Raw genomic sequence first — 18,271 nt, 5'->3', positions numbered from 1 at the left:
CTATCACCTGTAGGAAATGTTAATGATATAATTTGAACATAGATTTTTAGAATTTTAAATTTCAATATCATATTAAATTATTAAATTATTATTGATATAAAAATTTAAATTATTAAAAAATAAATTTAATATATCTATCAATAAAAGGAGTAACGAAAGTAGCGAATATTTCTGTGTGTATAGGGTATACATTTTCCAATTTAGATAGAAACGAAGCTGCTCATCAACTGGGTTGGTTTGTTTTGATCATATTGTTCACGATATTCTACGGCCTTTTTTTTTTTTTTTTTTTTTTTTTTAAACACAAGCTTATGCATATGGTATTTTAGTTCGAAAAACAGAAAACTGTGAACAAATAATAATTTTGAAGGGGTTTTTGCTCAAAGCATTTTCAATAATAAATGTGATTTACTGTTATATGATATAGAAATTGATATTATTTGGATCTAAATGATTTTTTTAATAATAAATGTGATTTGTTGTTATATAATATAGAAATTGATATTATTTAAATATAGATGATTTAAATGTACAGTCAATTTCGAAATTGTTTTCAATAGTAATGTGTATAGAAGGTTATTCATGAATATTAATTAACCACATATATTTTATTAAGTTTTTTTTAAAACGATTTGTTTTTAAAGAAATTTTACATTGTCTAACAAAATCTTCAAAAGTAAATGGTCATCTTAACGATGTTTTTTCTATTTTTTTCACATCAACTTTACGGAATGTTTAGAGCATCTCTAATTACTTTGGCTATGATTAGATTTTCTTTTGCCATATCAAAAAAATTAAAAGGTACTAAAAAAAAAAAAAAAAACATCTCTTCAATGGATATGTTTAAACAGTTTGTCAAATTGATGTGATAAGAAAAAAAAAAATACTATCAAAGTGATTTTATACTTCTGAAAATTTTGTCAAACATTGTAAAATTTTATTAAAAAATTAATTTTTTTTAAAAAAAAATTCATAAAATAAATATAATTAATTAATAACCATAATTAGTATTTTCCACAATATTATTGAAAAACAATTTTAAAATGAATTTTACATTATACCATTCAAATTTACGCAATATCAATTTTTATAATGCATAAGCTACAATCCACTTTTATCATTTAAAATATTTTTACATTGACTCATTAAAAATTATTTTTTTTAAACGATTTATTTTCCGATAAAAAAAATTAATAATAAATAGAGTTATTGAAGTATTCTTAATTACTATGGAAGGAAAAGAGCCACGTAAATCTCAAGAGATATTATTTTGATATTTTCCAACATTTTGCACATATCTCTAGAATAATTATGCACTTGCAGGGAAAAAATAAAAAGAATAACGATAAAAAAAAACCATGCATGTGATCAGTAAAATAGGTGAATACATCATTCTATTTCCAATGATTTTTGTATTTAATTACGTTTTTATATTTATTTCTTTTAATTCTTTGAGGTTGGAAAGAATCTACATTTATTGGTTTTTTTTTTTTTTTTTTTGGTGGGGGGTTGGTGCTGAAAAGTGGGAGGAAAGCATCTACATTTTGAAGTAATCAAAGATCTACCTAATTATAAATCAAGATATCTAGTATCAAAATATCAAATAAATAATATACTCCCACGTTCCACCAGTTCTGGGAACAGAAAAGATTGATCGACTATAAAAATTGGCTAGTAAGAGTATTTATGACTTATTGGAAGTATATTAACTCTCTATGCAAATTAATTAATGATTAAAAAGGGATGAAAAAACAATTCATAACTCTTCACATGTTTGACAGATTTCACGCCAAGAGATTCATACTACAAAATGTGGACATAAAGATATTCAGTTTGGTATATAAAATCGAACGTGACGGGCGGAGAGAACTATTATTTAGTATGCAGCATTTCGTATGTGACAAAAAAGAAAAATCTATATAATATATAAAAGTAAAAAAGTTCGCATGCCATGTATCATTATATTATTATTCTAAATTTTTTTCAAATTTATTTATAAAAAAGATTATTTTTTTTAATTATTTATGATCTTATTAAAATATTAATCAATATAAAATAGAATATCTATTTAAAAGCATGAAATTTTTTTATCTTTATTGATTATATTCAAAAATATATATTTAGATAATTGACTAAAAAAATTTGAGATTTTTTATTTTTTATTTTTATGTATCCAAATATATATATAAATCAATTTTTGTTTTAAAATAAGTTTTAAATAAACATACTTTTTTTAAAAAAATATTTAATAACAATAATAAATCAATTTTTATTTTGAAATAAATTTTAAATAAACATATTTTTAAAAAAATATTTAATAATAATAAATAAATAAATAAATCAGTTTTTGTTTTGAAATACATTTGAATTTGAATTTCATAGATGAATAATATTATATAAATACATTTGAATTTGAATTAAATTATATAAATATATCTAAATTTGAATTTGAATTTCATAAATAAAAAATATTATATAAATACATTTGAATTTGAATTCCATAAATAATTTACCTTATAAGATAAAAATGTGTTTATAATAATAATAATAATAATAATAATAAATAATTAAATTACATAATGAGTATTTAACATAGAAAAATTAATTATTTACAAGGAATCATAAAAAAATATTTGAATTTGAATTTCATATATAGAAAAATTATTTAAATATATTTGAATTTAAATTAAATTATATAAATAAATTTGAATTTAAATATAAATTCCATAGATGGAAAAAATTAGATAGGTAAATATTTTTTTAATTTGAATTTCCTGATTGAATAGTATTATATATAGAGATCAAATTTTTAGTTCTTAATATACTTTTATAATATACATTGAAAAAAGAAAAAATTTAAATATACTTATTTACAATAAACTTTTAAATAAGTTTAAAGTTTAAGTTTTAAGATTTTGAGAGGTCCCAATCTTTGATAATAAATTATAAATTAGTAATATTGAAATGGTGTTAATGAATGAATAGTTTTTTTTTTTTTTAAATATTGTCATTACACACTAGTAATATTTTTTTTTAATTGTTATTATTATTATTATTTGTTTAGGGTTTAAAATGCACGGCATGTGTATATATATATATATAACATTATATATTATATAATATAATATATAGATTTTTAGTTTATCTAATTTCTATTTATTTTTAATTTGTTGTTTCATATTATTTTAACATATTTTTTATGACAAATAGTACATATAATATAATTTAAAATTTTATATGTAAAAATGCATGTAATATATAATAACATTAAAACTTAAATATTATTATTTAATTATTTTTTATGATATTATATATGTATATATCATATATAAATGTAAGATAGTTTGTAAAATATTTTTCAGCATGTCATTATTAGATTTGAATATAATTAATTATTATAAATTATTTTTGAAATTATTTATTACTGTTAGATATGCTGTGTGTCTCATTGAAATCGATGCTAGTAAGCTATATAATTAAATTTTGCACTTAAAAAAATCATAACATTTTTTTTATACTACACTCTTACAAAAAAAAAAATTTATATGAACGTGTTTGGATCATGGCAAGAGATTCGCAAAGCAAAATACGTCTCTATTAATAATTGCCATAATTGCCATCCTCCCCAGAGCCTTACATATATATATATATATATATATACACATAGTTAGGTTAATATTAGAATGATATGATGTGATGATTTTAATATCAATTTTTTTTTTAAATTAGTCTTTCGATGATATTAAAGATTAGAATTTAAAATTTAAAAATTGATCAAATATGGATTTGATGATACTTAGAAAAAAAATGAATTATGTTGAAACTCAATAATTAATAAATGTAATTTTAAATATCGATATTGATTTTAAATCTTAATCTTAACATTTAATGCAATCCAAAGGATAAAAAAGAAGAAGTAAATTTTGACTTTATCATGATATTAAGGATTTGATTTAAGTTTGGAAGTATATAATATATATAGTTAAGATCAAATAAGATGATCCATATGAGGATTAATATAAGGCTTTATTTTTTAGCTTTTTTTATCATATCAAGAGCTGAAATTTAATATTATATTTATTAATTATCAATCTGGATAGTATTTATTTTTCTTAAATAGGATTTTTATTATATCACAAAATCCATATTTGATTATTTTTTAAATTTTAAATACTAACTCTTGATGTGATTTAATGATCATTAAGGTGGATCCTAATTTAATAAAATAAAATGAATCTTAATTAAAATTGATTATATATATATATATATATATCCATCCCATTGATTTTATAAAGCAACCTTTTATATTGTAATAATCACCACTCATTAATACCAAAATTCATGAAGAAAGCAGAGTTGGTATTCATCCCCTTTCCACTCTTGAGCCATCTTAAACCTGCTTTAGAGATTGCAAAAAACCTAGTCAAATTTGATGACAACCTTCCCATTTCAGTGTTCCTCATAAAACCACCACTTCCAGACCCCTAGTTGGAAGCCTACATTGGTTCTCTTGAAGCATCCCTCTCTATGTTGGAGCATATCAGCTTCATCATCCTTCAAAATGATGACGTAGTTACATATATCAACCGCAACCTCATCATGAACTCATTCATGGGCTTGCTCATATGGTACATAGACACATGTAATCAAGTTAAATAATTCTATGACATCAATGTTAATTTAGGTCATCAATGGTAAGCGGTTTCAACTTTGACTAAGAATATAAAAGATTACGTGAACCTCTAACCCTCCAACTATGTTTTCTTAAAATAAATATATAAATAAATAAATAAATCCTATGAGATATTATTTTGATTTTTCCCAATATTTTGCACATATCTCGAGTAAAATTATACAAAACGTCGCAGGGAAAAAAAATTAAAAATAATAATTTTACAAAAAAACATGCATGTGGCCAGTCGATTAGGTGAATACACCACTCTAATTCTCATGACTTTTGTAGTTAATTATGTTTTTATATTTCTTTTAATTTTTCGAGGCAGGAAATCATCTACATTTTGAAGTAAGTAAAGATCTGCCTAATTATAAATCAAGATCTCTGGTGAAAAAACAAATAAATAAAATACTCCCACGTTCCATCAATTCTGGGAGCAGAATAGATTAATAAAATATAATGATATGTATTGGAAATGTATTCTATATGCAAATTGATGTGGACGCTACCACCTCAATTAATGATTAATGGGAAAGGGATCAAAAGGAAGCCCCAAAAAATCAAGAGATTCGCATTACAAATTTGATGCGGCATCTAGTATCTTACCAAAAAAAAAAAAAAAAAATGTTATATAATCATATTTTGTGCGTAAAAAAAACATGTAACAACATTTTTTTATACTAACGTGTTTGGTGCTTGGCAAGAGATTCGCAGAGCAAGATACATAAGGCGGAAGACTAGCTTTCTCTATTAATAATTGTCTTCCATTAAAAAGAGTACGCTATAGGCTATCCTCCCCCATACTCAATTTATATATAGCTGGTTTTGACTATACCATCGTTTTAACAATCAGATCGTACTATATTATTCCTTATACAAATATATATATATATATATACATACATATATATCCATCTCATTGAATTTATAAAGCACCTCTTATATTGTAATTACCAGTAAAACCAAAAATGAAGAAAGCAGAGTTGGTATTCATCCCCCTTCCATTCTTGAGCCACCTTAAACCTGCGATAGAGATTGCAAAAAACCTAGTCAAATTTGATCGCAACCTTTCCATTTCAATGTTCCTCATGAAATCACCTCTTCCAGACACCAAGTTGGAAGCCTACATCGATTCTCTTGAAGCATCCCCGCCGAAATTGGAGCGTATAAACTTCATCATCCTTCAAAATGATTATGTGGTTACATATGTCAACCTCAACCTCATCATGAACTCATTCATGGAGCATCAGAAACCCCGAGTCAAAAACGCCGTCACCAAACTCATCCAATCTCAGAATTGTCGACTCGCCGGATTCTTTATCGACCAGATGTGCGCATCCATGATAGATGTGGCTCAAGAATTTGAAGTTCCCACTTACGTATTCTGCACGGTAAGTGCAGCATACGTTAGCCTTATTTTCCACCTCCAAACACTTGGTGACCAACGTAACATTGACCTATCCGGGTTAAAAACTGACCCGGATGCTGAGTTGGTCTTTCCCGGCTTTGTCAATCCGGTACCGGGTCAAATCCTGCCCGATTTGTTGCTGGACAAGGTTGGAATCTCCTTGTATCTGGATCAGTTTAGAAGTTTCAGGGAAGCCAAAGGTATTATTGTCAATACGTTCACGGAGTTAGAGCCCCATGCATTCAATTCTTTATCCAATGGTGAATTGCCACCTGTTTATCCGGTGGGACCTATCTTAAACCTGGTACGCGATGATGATGATCATGGCCAAGCGAGGTTCAACAATGGAGACTCATCAGAGTCCGAGATAATCAAGTGGCTTGATGATCAACCCTCTTCATCGGTAGTGTTCCTGTGCTTCGGGAACTTAGGAGGCTTCAGTGAGGATCAAGTCAAAGAGATCGCAAAAGCACTTCAAAAGTGTGGGATTCAATTCCTGTGGTCCCTACGTCAACGGCCATCTTTAGAACATGATCAGACCGTTGAAGCAAATACGTTTATAGATACAGTGCACCTCATGCTTCAAAAGTCCACCAATCCGACGGCTAAGATGGGGAAGATCATAGGGTGGGCCCCACAGATCGCCATCCTCTCCCATCCAGCGATCGGAGGGTTCGTATCACATTGCGGGTGGAATTCTATACTGGAGAGCTTATGGTTCGGTGTGCCAATTGCCACGTGGCCATTATTTGGAGATCAACCGTTGAATGCGTTTGAGTTGGTAAAGGAGTTGGGATTAGCGGTTGAGATTAAAATGAATAACTCGAAGTATTTTATGAGCGATGAAGATGGAATGATAGTTAGTAGCGTAGAGATTGAGAAGGGAATAAGAAAAGTGATGGAAAACGACAGCATAATAAGAAAGAAAGTAAAAGAGATAAGTGAAAAGTGTAGGAAGACGATGATCGACGGTGGATCTTCACACTCTTCTCTGGAGCGTTTGATCAATAACATCAGAGACAATTTGGCTTAAAAGTAAAGCCTCTGTTATGTCCGTACTCTACCAGAGATTTGAGAACATGATCTTGCGGTCCTATTATCGAAATGCCTGAAAATTGCTTAGTATGTGATGCATGTGGTGTTGTGTAACAGAATGAAATTAATAAACAATCGAATTGGGGTTCTGTGCTGGATTTGTATTTAACTGCACGCAAGCCATGCACTCCATGCTTTGTTTTTAATATAATTTATTTTTCGATTTTAATTTTATAATATATAAATATATATATATATATATTAAATTTATTTACAAGTGCTTGATAATCAGCCTGCTTTACAAAATAAATGATGTTTAATGTTTTTTACTTGGATGATCCAAACTTTTAGTCGAACAGAGTTACGATTGGTGGAGAAGATAACTTGATCAAATCTAAAACCTCGTATTCCTAGCTACTTCCAAATTAATTTGGACCGAGAAGGTTCTTGTGATGGCTGGATGCGCACCATTTTCTTTAATAATTTATTTTATTAAATAATTCAAATTTGTTAATTTTGTTTTATTCGTGACTGACCATTACTTGAAACGGTGTAGTAAGAAATCTTTTTACTTTGTATAAAAGGTTGTTTTCTTCGATGAGAGAGACAGACTTCTATTTTCAACAAGTGAAATTGGTAAATTATAAGCTATGAGTGAGAGCCTCGGCTTGATGGGAACAAATTCAGCTGAATAGAAGGGAAGGGGTAGAGAGCATTAAAACTTGGCATAGAATGATTCCTACCCAATGACCATGATCAAATTTTGATAATGTGTTAAAAGTTGTATTTGTCTATCTATTATATTGTGGATTACATAAAATATAATGATCAATAATTAAATATAGTTATTAAATATGTGTATTCTACAAATTAATTTATAATTAAATATAGTTATTGAATTTGTGAATCTACAAATTAATTTTAATTGGTTATAAAATTTGAATTGATCCAAAATAATATGTTATGTGGAGAGAAGCATTGTCCAAGTATTGTTATTCACCATTGCTAGTGGTACACTTATTAAATAATTTACTAAATTTATTTTTTTTAAAAACAAAAAATCTATATACGAAATTAATAAACTCTTAAATAACATATACATTACGGTAAGACATGATCTTATGTCTTAGTGTGATGGTCACAAATAACATAATTCATATATTAATAATGGATGAAGAAAGTCGGTTTAATTACACTTTTTAAGATTCCAGACTTAAATCAAAGCCAATCCAAACATGCATCTAATGTGAAACGAGCATATGTAAGCCCGACTGGTCACGATGTGTCAAAACAATATATATTTTATATTCGGATTGGTAAATGAAAATCCAACCACACATGTGGAATATATTTATTGTTAAAATTATAAAATAAAATAAAGTAAAAATAAAAATAAAAGCTTCGAAAAACAAAGATGGAGAAGACGATCATGAAACCAGTAAGTAAGAACAAGATGACTAGTTAGACATTAATTTCCAACTCCATATGTTAATCACCATCCTTAAATTTCTTTTACACGTCTATGGTTTATAAGGTGAGCCAGAAATTTTAATTTTTGATATAATTCAAAAATTTAAAAAAAGTTATAATGTTAGTTTTGATATTAAAAATCTAATTTAAATTTGTTCATATATTTATTTGAAAAAAATGTTATTCATCGCTGTTAGCTAGTAAGGCATTACCAAGGGCTCCACATGTTAATTTAATAGATTATCATTAAATATTTACTTAATCATTTTTCCATCTCAAATTTGCCCTTTTAAAAAATAAACAATGTTGAATGCGACCAATTAATATTTTCTAAATTATTATGGAATTAAGAGCATCTTCCATGTTTTTATCGATTGAAATCTATGTTATGAAATTTAAAAGCTATTAATGCTTAGTGGCATAATATCTATCTAATACATAATGAAGTTTAAAATTCTCAAGATTCTATATCGAAAAAAATAAAATTAAATTAAATATTGAAGTGTAATATTTCAAGTGGTATATTTTTATTTTATTTTATTCCTTATTTTTTGGATTTTGTTTTTCCTCTTCCCATTGAAATACAATCATATCGCTGCCCATAGATTCCAATTATCTCGACAAACAGTAATAAGAAGAAAACCACCCTTTTCATATGAATAACACCCACCTAAAAAGGACCAAAATCCCTGATTTGATTGACTTCCACAATGCGAAGATAGAAAAACAACTTCTTTTTGTTTTCTCCTTAATTCTTCTAGAACCAAAAATCACCGTAGCGTGGGTGGATCGCCAAAATTTCCTTCATGATATAAAAGAAATAACAAATGCAATTTTTTCTTTTTTCTTTTTTTATTTCCACTAGTTCAAAAAACCCTAAATTTTCTTGAGAAATTATATTTACATATATATATATATATATTTTTAAATCCAGTTTTAGATCTAGAGTTTTAGGGTGTATTTGGTTCATGGGATCGGTCAGGACTGGATGGGATTGTATCCCAAGTATGGTGTTTGGTTTGCAATTTTGAGTTTGGGACAACTTAACCCAAACAGTAATTTAATCCCAAACGATTGGGACTTATCTGACCTGTCCCCTCTCCCCCCGCGGGGTCATTTTTGTCCCAAACAGAAACGAAAGCCTAATCTATTCTCTCGCCCGAAGGAGCTCGCTGGAACTTGGTGGAAAATCGAAGGAGCTCCCCAGACATCTGCATCTCTCGGAGAGAGAAACACAGTCGGTGAGTTCCCTCCATCTCGCATCTTTGTATTTGTTGAGTCTTCTTCTTCCTTGTCTGTTCTTCTTGTCATTTGTTGAAATGAAAGCAGATCTGACTAGATCTGGAAAATAACTCTATTCTCTAGACGAAGGACCTCGTTGGAACGCGGTGGAAAGTTGAAGGAGCTCGCCGAACATCTGCATCTCTCAGAGAAAGAGACACGATCGGTGAGTACCCTCCCTCTCTGCATATATGAATCTGTAGATTCTTCTTCTTCCTTGACCTTTCTTCTTGTCCTTGTTGTTGAAATGAAAAATGATCTTACTAGATCTGTCCTTTTTCTCTAACATTTGGATCTTTTGCTTATTACGGTATGGGAAAATTTGTTTGATATGCTCTTTTACAATATGTTAGTTCTTTCGGTTTGGGCAATTTTTGTAGTTTGTATTACTATGGAACAAATTTTAACAAATTTTCTGCTGCATGTTTCTCTCCATCTCTTTTTCTTTTTTTCTTTTATTACCCTCAAAAATGCCTTCTTTCTTTCTCTAACCATTTATTTTTCTCACTGCTCTGCAACTTGGAACTATTATTTTCATATTTTATTGGAATCATTTTTGAACCACCAAAATGTGTGGAATACTAGCCGTTATTGGTTGCTCTGATGATTCTCTGGCCAAAAGGGTTCGCGTGCTTGAGCTTTCCCGCAAGCAAATTTCTCATCGGCTTGCTCTTTTTATGCATTTGCTCTACTTCCTTTTTTTGTCTTTGCATTTATTTGGGGTTGAATTTTGTTTTAAGTATGCAGTCGTTGCACACAAGCCTAATCTTTGTTAACATAGAGTTGGTTGCAAATTCTTTCGTTCGAAAATCTTTGTTTATTAAATTCACTTTATCCGATAATCCGAAGTTTAAAAGGAAAAAAAAAAAAAAGAATTATCTGATCTTGATTAGAAGATGGATATGGCAGTATGGTTCACTTTGGATATCTTTATGGTTTATTATTACTCAACCTGTATACATGTTTTTTGGCCATTGTAGTCCGATCATGGTCATTCCTCAAAAGAAAAAAGTCCAATCTCAACCTTACAGATTATATGATCCCACAAATTTTCTTACCCTTTAGAGCAAATTTTCAAGTTAAATAAAGAAGATAGGAAAAAGAAAAAAAAAAAAAAAGTAGAAAACCATTGATTTTATTTTACTTCTTTGTTCATGTCAACTACTATATTATTTCAGTTCATAAAACATATACTATGGTTTCAATTGGCTCAAAATTTTGCTGCTTATATATTCTTGAATCTCAATATTTGACTCCCTTAATTTTGCTCATGCATTCCAGTTCTATTGGAAGGTAGCCTAGGTGTTGGGAAAACTAGTTTAATTGTTGCATTAGGCAAATTTTCTGGTCATAATGTTGTAAGGAAAAACTTGTCTAAGTAGGTTCGTAATTTCAATTATTTGTCCATCTTTATTTTAGTCTAATTTCTTTTCTACACTCTCTCCCAACGTCCCTCCTCATCCTCTTCTCTTACTTCCTTGCCCTGCCCTGTTGATATATATATATATATATATATATATATTTAAGATTACATCAACGTGGCATGAGCAATCACATAAACTTCATGCCTCTAGCTATTACTTATAATATGCTGTAGTGCAAATGTGCAATATGCTTGAAATAAAACTGCTGCCTGTGACATATAGGACATTTCATTATTGTTAAGTTTTAGCATGCTAAATTATGCTTAAGCTGACACGTGGATTACAGGATGAAGTTGGGGTTTACCTTGGTGTCTGAGTGGCTTTAGTTAACTGTTTGGTGGCACTTTTATTTAAGTGCTGGACATTTGTTATTGTAGTGGGTGGGCGGCTTAGGATATGTTGAGATGATTGTGTTTGGGATTCTTATAGTCATTGAAATTTTTTGGGATTCTTATATATACATCCTAGGATGGATATTTTTTTCCTTTGTAGTTTAAATTTTTTATTTTTTTTTTGTACATTTATTATTGTTATTATTTTTGAGCTTATCTTTTATGCATACGACATTTCTCTTTTGTGTACTTTAGAGCTTATCTGTTATTAATAATGCCTTTCTTTTTCTGTAGTTTAGACTTAACTTGTGATTTGGATCGATTGGACAACAAGGCAGTGCAGCTTACGAGTGGTTGAGAAACTTCGGTCCCTGTCAGCTAAAAAAGCTTGGTTAGCCGAAAAGCGCATATTTAAAATGGTGTTGATCAAATGTTTTAATTTTCTCTTCATTGGTTTTCCTGCTTAGTCTTTTTTCTTTGTATTTTGTTGAAGAAAATCTATCTCGTGTTCCTCGGATGTGGAAAATAATTCAATTTGATACTTTTCATTGATGATGTTTGGCTACAATTTATGTTTGGAAAAATCTCTCATGTTTGCTCATTTGGTATTTTCCATTGGATTGCTATTGATGATGTTTGGCTACAGTTGAAATTTTCCATTGGCATGCTACCCGAGCCATTAATTTGAAATTGGATTTAGTTATTTGTACCTTGTACAACACTCTTATGAAATTCCTTATATATTAATATATTATCTATATATATTGGCTAATAAAACTAATTCCATGTCACCTAAAAATTCCCTTCTCTGACACAAATCAATCACACCCTATTGAGCTGATCAACTTTATTGAAATAGATTATGAAATTGACGCCTTATTTATTTAAAACATGTTATAAACAAATAAAAATATATAAAATACGTATTAAATATAACAATTATGAAATATATTATTTGATTACAAATGAACAAATGTTAAGAAAAATATTAGTAGAACATAAATATAAATAAATATTAAATATAAAGTTCATATTTTTTTTTGTTAATCTTTAACTCTACCTCATTGCCATAATCAATTAAACAAAAAAGTTTGGGAATGATTATGTTTCCTTTATCTTTTCTTAGTTCCAGAAATAATTGTTTCTATTTCATCCAAAATAAATTATGTGTCTTAAATATAATGTGCTTTCGATTTATTTGTTTTTTTTTTTTTTTTTTTTGTAGTACATATGGATCGAAGAAAAGTCGCTGCATTCTTTTTGCACTAGATTTTTTAGATTGGGAGGGATGATTAGTAGATATTTCAATTTTGTGTTGCATGGAGTACTGTGCTTACATAAGACTTTGTTGAGACAACCAGAACCTGTATCAGATAATTGTTTGAATGATGGATGGAAAGTATTTAAGGTACATTTGTGGAATTGTTTGGTTATTTATATTATAGTTCAATTATTTGTAACATTATCTGATGTTAGTAACTTTGTTAATGACGTAGAATTGTTTGGGAGCTTTAGATGGAACATATATTGAGGTGAATGTCTCAAAAAATGATAAACTAAGATATCGAATAAGAAAGGGTGAGATAACCACAAATGTTTTAGGTGTATGTAATCCAAATATGGAATTTATATTTGTATTGCCTGGTTGGGAAGGTTATGCTGCAGATTCAAAAGTACTCCGAAATGCATTAAGTAGGCCAAATGGGTTAAGGGTACAAACCGGTAAAACTAATTCCCAAGTTTTACATTGTAGTAGTCAACATTGCATAGACTAATAGGAGATATGTTTTTTCTTTTTTTTAGGTTGTTATTACTTAGTGGATGCTGATTACACTAATGATGAAGGGTTTCTTGCACCATATAGAGGAACAAGATATCACATTTCTGAGTGGAGAAATGGTTGTGCACCCATAAATCATGAAGAGTATTTCAACATGAAGCATGCATCTGCTAGGAATGTCATTGAAAGATGTTTTGGGGTTCTTAAAAAGCAGTTGGCAATTTTAAAAAGTCCATCTTTCTATCTTATTGCAACACAAATCAAGATAATTACCACATGTTGCCTTATACATAATTTTATTAGAAGAGAAATGATAATTGATCCTGGGGAAGTTGAGTTTGATAGGAGTGATGATGTTGACATTAGTATCGAGGATGACTTTATAGGATCGATTTCTTCATCGGACCAATGGACCCACTGGAGAGATGATTTAGCTAAGCAAATGTTTGATGAGTGGAGAGGTCGTCGTAGTCATTAGTGGTCGATTGTTGTCTTTAATGCTTCTCTAACTGTTTTATTTTATACTGTTTGTTAAACATCTTGGATCATTTGTATGAAAACCAATATATATTCTGTGCCATTGTTGTCAACCGTGAATGCTTATTGCTTATTTGCTTGCTATTATTGTATTGTTGAAATCATAAAAATGTGAATTTCAATAGAAATGGAGGTTGGAGGTAGCAGTCATGATATCTGAGGGGTTGAATCTAGACGAATGTGGAGTAAAAGGGAGGAAGATGTTTTGCTGCTTATTTTAGTTGAGGTTGTAGCTAGTGGGCAGCGATGTGACATAGGATCATTCAAGCCTGGCACAAGTACTATGATTGAGAGGCGATTGGCTGAGATATGTCCTAATTTGGGGTTGCGAGCAAATCCACACATTGAGTCAAAATTGAAAAAGTGGAAGAAGTAATACGGTATAATATGCGATATGCTAAACAAAAGTAGGTTCGGATGGAATAACTCTCTTAAATGTGTGGAAGTTGATAGTGATGAAGTTTGGAAACCATATGTGCAGGTTTTGAAACATTGGACATCTTCTTTCATTGAATTTTTTAACTTGATATATGAAGTATGTTTTTCTATTGTTTATAATTACAAGGTTGTTTTTTTTTTAATTTTAGAGTAATCCAAGTGCAAAGGCATGGAGAGGTAAACCGTTTCCGATATATGAGAGGTTTGCTACTATTTTTGGAAAGGATCGGGCAACAGGATATGGAGCACAAACTCCAATTGATGTGGTCAATGATTTTAATTTGGATAGTGGAAATAACAATTTAATGATGTGTGTTTTCCAATGTCTATGAATGAAATACATAGTGAACCATCCACTCGACCCAAATCAAAAGGTAAGAGAAAATTTGGATTGAAGGATGATGATATTATGAGCGGGTTTGGCAATGTAGCAGAGAAATTGTTTGATAAATTGGCTGCAAAGTTAGATAAATCTGAAGCCAATTATCCACAATACTTAGCTGTGGAGCTTGACAGATTAGGCTTCTCTGCTGATGACAATCTCGAAATCTCTAAGGTAATGAGATTGGATCCATCGAACGTTGAGGTGTTTAAGATTATTAGGACGGATGCAGGCAAGATTGAATTTGCTAGGAAATTTTTAAATTACTAAGTATCGTTGTGGATCATATATTTAAGCCTATGTACGAGGGGATGATAATTAAGAACACTTATATTTGAACTTTATGGACATATGTTGTATGGTTGTTTATGGACATATGTGGTATGGTAATAGATGTTGATATCTAATTATGCATGTAAAGACACTTTGATAAAGCATATGTTACGTTTTAGTGTATTAATATGCACTTGATTGATTTAATGCATTGTTATTTTGTTTAATTATATTATTATATTATGTTATAATTTAATATAATATGCAGGAATATTCAATGACAAGGAGAAGAATTTATGTTATATTTAAAGGTAGACAACCAGGGATATATAATTTTTGGCCTGAATATCATCAACAAGTCCAGCCTATAATACAACCGAAGAAGCTGAAATAGCATATGCTGAATATGTAGAACAAATGATGAGGAATCTAAATGAGGCAATATCCAATACAACATATCACCGCACATACACGTGCCAACTTGAACAATGAGTGGCGTAATGGTTGTATAATCGGCTATTTGTTTGGATTATTATTAATAGGTGTTTTTATTTATTTGGCATATAACCAGTTATCGGTGTAAACTCAAATATATACATTTGTATGCAAACAAGTATGTGAAATCGTAGTTATTAACAAGTTTTTAATTAAATATGATGTTATGTTTTTTTATTTGTACATATGATTTAACATATTATAATATCAATTTAATTGATTTTTAAAACCATATATTAAAAGTAATTTGTGGGTGTAAAAAAAAATTACAATTTAATTACAATGTAAATAAAAAATTACAATTACAAAATTTCATTAATTATGTTTATTTTTTATTAATTATTATTTATAAAATATTATGTTATAATTTAATTTTTATTTATTTTTAAAAGTATAAATTAATATAGTTTGTGGATGTAATAAAAATTGAAATTTTATATGTAAATACAAATATATCAATTTACAATATTAATTAAGTACATTATTTTTTATTATAATTATAAATCGAATTTATAATTTTTCAGTAAAAAAAATTATAAAATATTCCAATCTAGTCTACCATTTAGTTTGAAACTATACTAAATACAGGATTCTATTATTCCATCCTGTCCGATTCAGACCTGTCTTGTCCGATCCTATCCTTTCCTGCGTACCAAATGCATCCTTATGGATCAGCATGACATGGAGATCTTCAAGAGCTTATGTGTGTCAGGTATTGATATGCTCTCACTATTTCAGTATCCCTTTATTCCATTTTGAAGGTCATATAATCAGTTGAAACACAAAAGAACAAAGGAGAAGAAAACATTTGAGCACTAACAAAAAAAGGCATCCAACTTCCATTTACAAAAATTAATTAAATTAAATAAATAACTGACTCAGTTGTTTAACCCTCCATAAGTAGATTGTTATTTTAATATTTCTGTTTTCGTTTCTTTTATATCAGTTTAATAGAGTTCTTCTACACAATCTTTATTGAAATTTTTTTTTTTTTATAAAGAATGTTCATTTCAATTGACGTGTAAATTTTTTTAACAATAGACAGAAAAATGGACAAACTATTGAAAATGTTCTAATAGTTTAGCAAGGGCCAACAAATTTATACATAAAATTTTGGGTTAAATAAAATTAACTCTTTTGAACTATTACACATTTTGCATTTTACTCTCGAATTATAAAAAGGTCACATTACCTATGAAGTTTTTTTTTTTTTTTTTTTAAATTTTTATCCCTTTGGTTTAATTATGCTTTTTCAATAGATAAATTTTATGAAATTGATTATACACAATTAGGCTATGTTTGGAATTGGAAGAAAGGTGAGGAAAATAATGTTGGAGGAAAAATGAGAGGAAAAAAAACAGTGAAGGAAAATTTCCATGTTTGGCTACAAATAAAGTGATTAAAAAGGGAAGAAAAAAGAAGAAGAGATTTTTCCATTAATGTCAGGGCTTGCAACCTAATTTTTTGCACGATTTAATTTGATGTTTTTTTTTAAGGAAATAAAGTTTCACATTTTAATTATAACTTTTCGTCTCAATTTTCTTTTTATTTTTTTATTTTTTTTTCCCAAACTTATTTTAGAACTAAATATGGGATTTTAAAATCCCTTTATTTATTTATTTCCTTTCTAATATCCAAGCAAACCCTTGCTTACATTATTATATATTTTACAACAATATTTATTCTCTCATTTGAAGAAATAACTATTTATTTTTAAAAAAATTAAAATTGTTATTCTTTAATATTCTTATTATATTTTAAATATACTAAAATTAAAATTAAAAATACATATTTAATTAATTTTTATCAAATTGAAAAACTAAATATTGAACTTAATTAAAAATTATAATCGAACATATCAATAGGATTTTTTTTGTTAGGAATTATTCCTATTTTGTTAGGAATATTCATTTTATATTCCAAATGTTACTTAATTCTATTGTAAAACTATTTTGTTTATTCTTATTTCATTTATAACTAAAGTATATGACTAGTTTTTACCAAATTTGTTAGACAAAATAAAGAATTGGTCTAAAATGACAAAATAATAATAAATAAATAAATAAAGGTTTCGGAAAGATTCTTCAACAATAGGTGAGTCACTGATTAAAATACTAACAACTACTGGGTAACAATTTAATGCTAAAATGCAAAATGTGTAATAGTTCACTATGTTAAGTATATTTATCCTAAAATTTTGAGTGCTAAATGTTTGGCAAAAAGGGCAAAAAAAAATCTAGATCTTGAACCACCTGTCTTTTTTATATGGTCTTCCCATGAGTTTTTAATATATAATAAAAATTGATTGATATGATTTTAAAATGATTGATGCGATTGATGTTAAAAAGTTTGTAGAAAAATCATATAAAAAAATATGTTCGATGATTCACTTGATTTTATCTTAGTAAAAGTTAGTAGTTAAATATAATATTTAATTAAAATTATTGGATCATTCAATAGTATTTTTTTTTTTTTTTTTGTTTCCTTTTTTGAATAAAGGCCATTCGGGCACGTTTGCTTATAATCCACGCAAATATGCAGGGTTTGGGTTTGATAAGTTTGAACTGATTAAACGACATTTGCATTCTATAAAAAGCTATTTAGACTTTTTATCTTTATTAAACATATATATAATTAAAATGACCATTTTTATAGAAAACAAAGAACCATTTCAGAATAAAAATTAATTTATTACCTTATTAACGGTTTTTTTTATATAATAAGATCTAAAATGTTATATT

At 28.2% G+C, this 18,271-nt stretch overlaps 2 protein-coding genes across 2 annotated transcripts; both read left to right on the top strand.

Moving 5' to 3' along the window:
• Positions 1 to 5,335: 5,335 nt before the first annotated feature.
• LOC107425290 (anthocyanidin 3-O-glucosyltransferase 6) lies at positions 5,336 to 7,290 on the top strand. The gene has a single exon (XM_025076883.3). It carries the CDS (start codon positions 5,644 to 5,646, stop codon positions 7,114 to 7,116), a length of 1,473 nt encoding a protein of 490 aa, XP_024932651.2. The 5' UTR covers positions 5,336 to 5,643; the 3' UTR covers positions 7,117 to 7,290.
• A 5,954-nt stretch (positions 7,291 to 13,244) lies between these two features.
• Positions 13,245 to 13,883, top strand: LOC132804479 (uncharacterized). Its single transcript, XM_060818885.1, has 2 exons — positions 13,245 to 13,347; positions 13,429 to 13,883. The coding sequence occupies exons 1-2, from the start codon at positions 13,245 to 13,247 to the stop codon at positions 13,881 to 13,883; spliced, it is 558 nt and encodes a 185-aa protein (XP_060674868.1).
• Positions 13,884 to 18,271: the final 4,388 nt, after the last annotated feature.

The sequence above is a fragment of the Ziziphus jujuba genome, chromosome 7 (assembly GCF_031755915.1).
Source record: "Ziziphus jujuba cultivar Dongzao chromosome 7, ASM3175591v1".
In the NCBI taxonomy this organism is placed as follows: domain Eukaryota; kingdom Viridiplantae; phylum Streptophyta; class Magnoliopsida; order Rosales; family Rhamnaceae; genus Ziziphus; species Ziziphus jujuba.
This window is presented reverse-complemented; position numbering and strand designations above follow the sequence as displayed.

Bases quoted from the DNA above. Each gene is read 5' to 3' on its own strand.
- LOC107425290 (XM_025076883.3), top strand. From the start codon at position 5,644: ATGAAGAAAGCAGAGTTGGTATTCATCCCCCTTCCATTCTTGAGCCAC.
- LOC132804479 (XM_060818885.1), top strand. From the start codon at position 13,245: ATGGAATTTATATTTGTATTGCCTGGTTGGGAAGGTTATGCTGCAGAT. The intron at 13,348-13,428 runs GTAAAACTAATT...TCTTTTTTTTAG, and splicing joins TGGGTTAAGGGTACAAACCG to GTTGTTATTACTTAGTGGAT.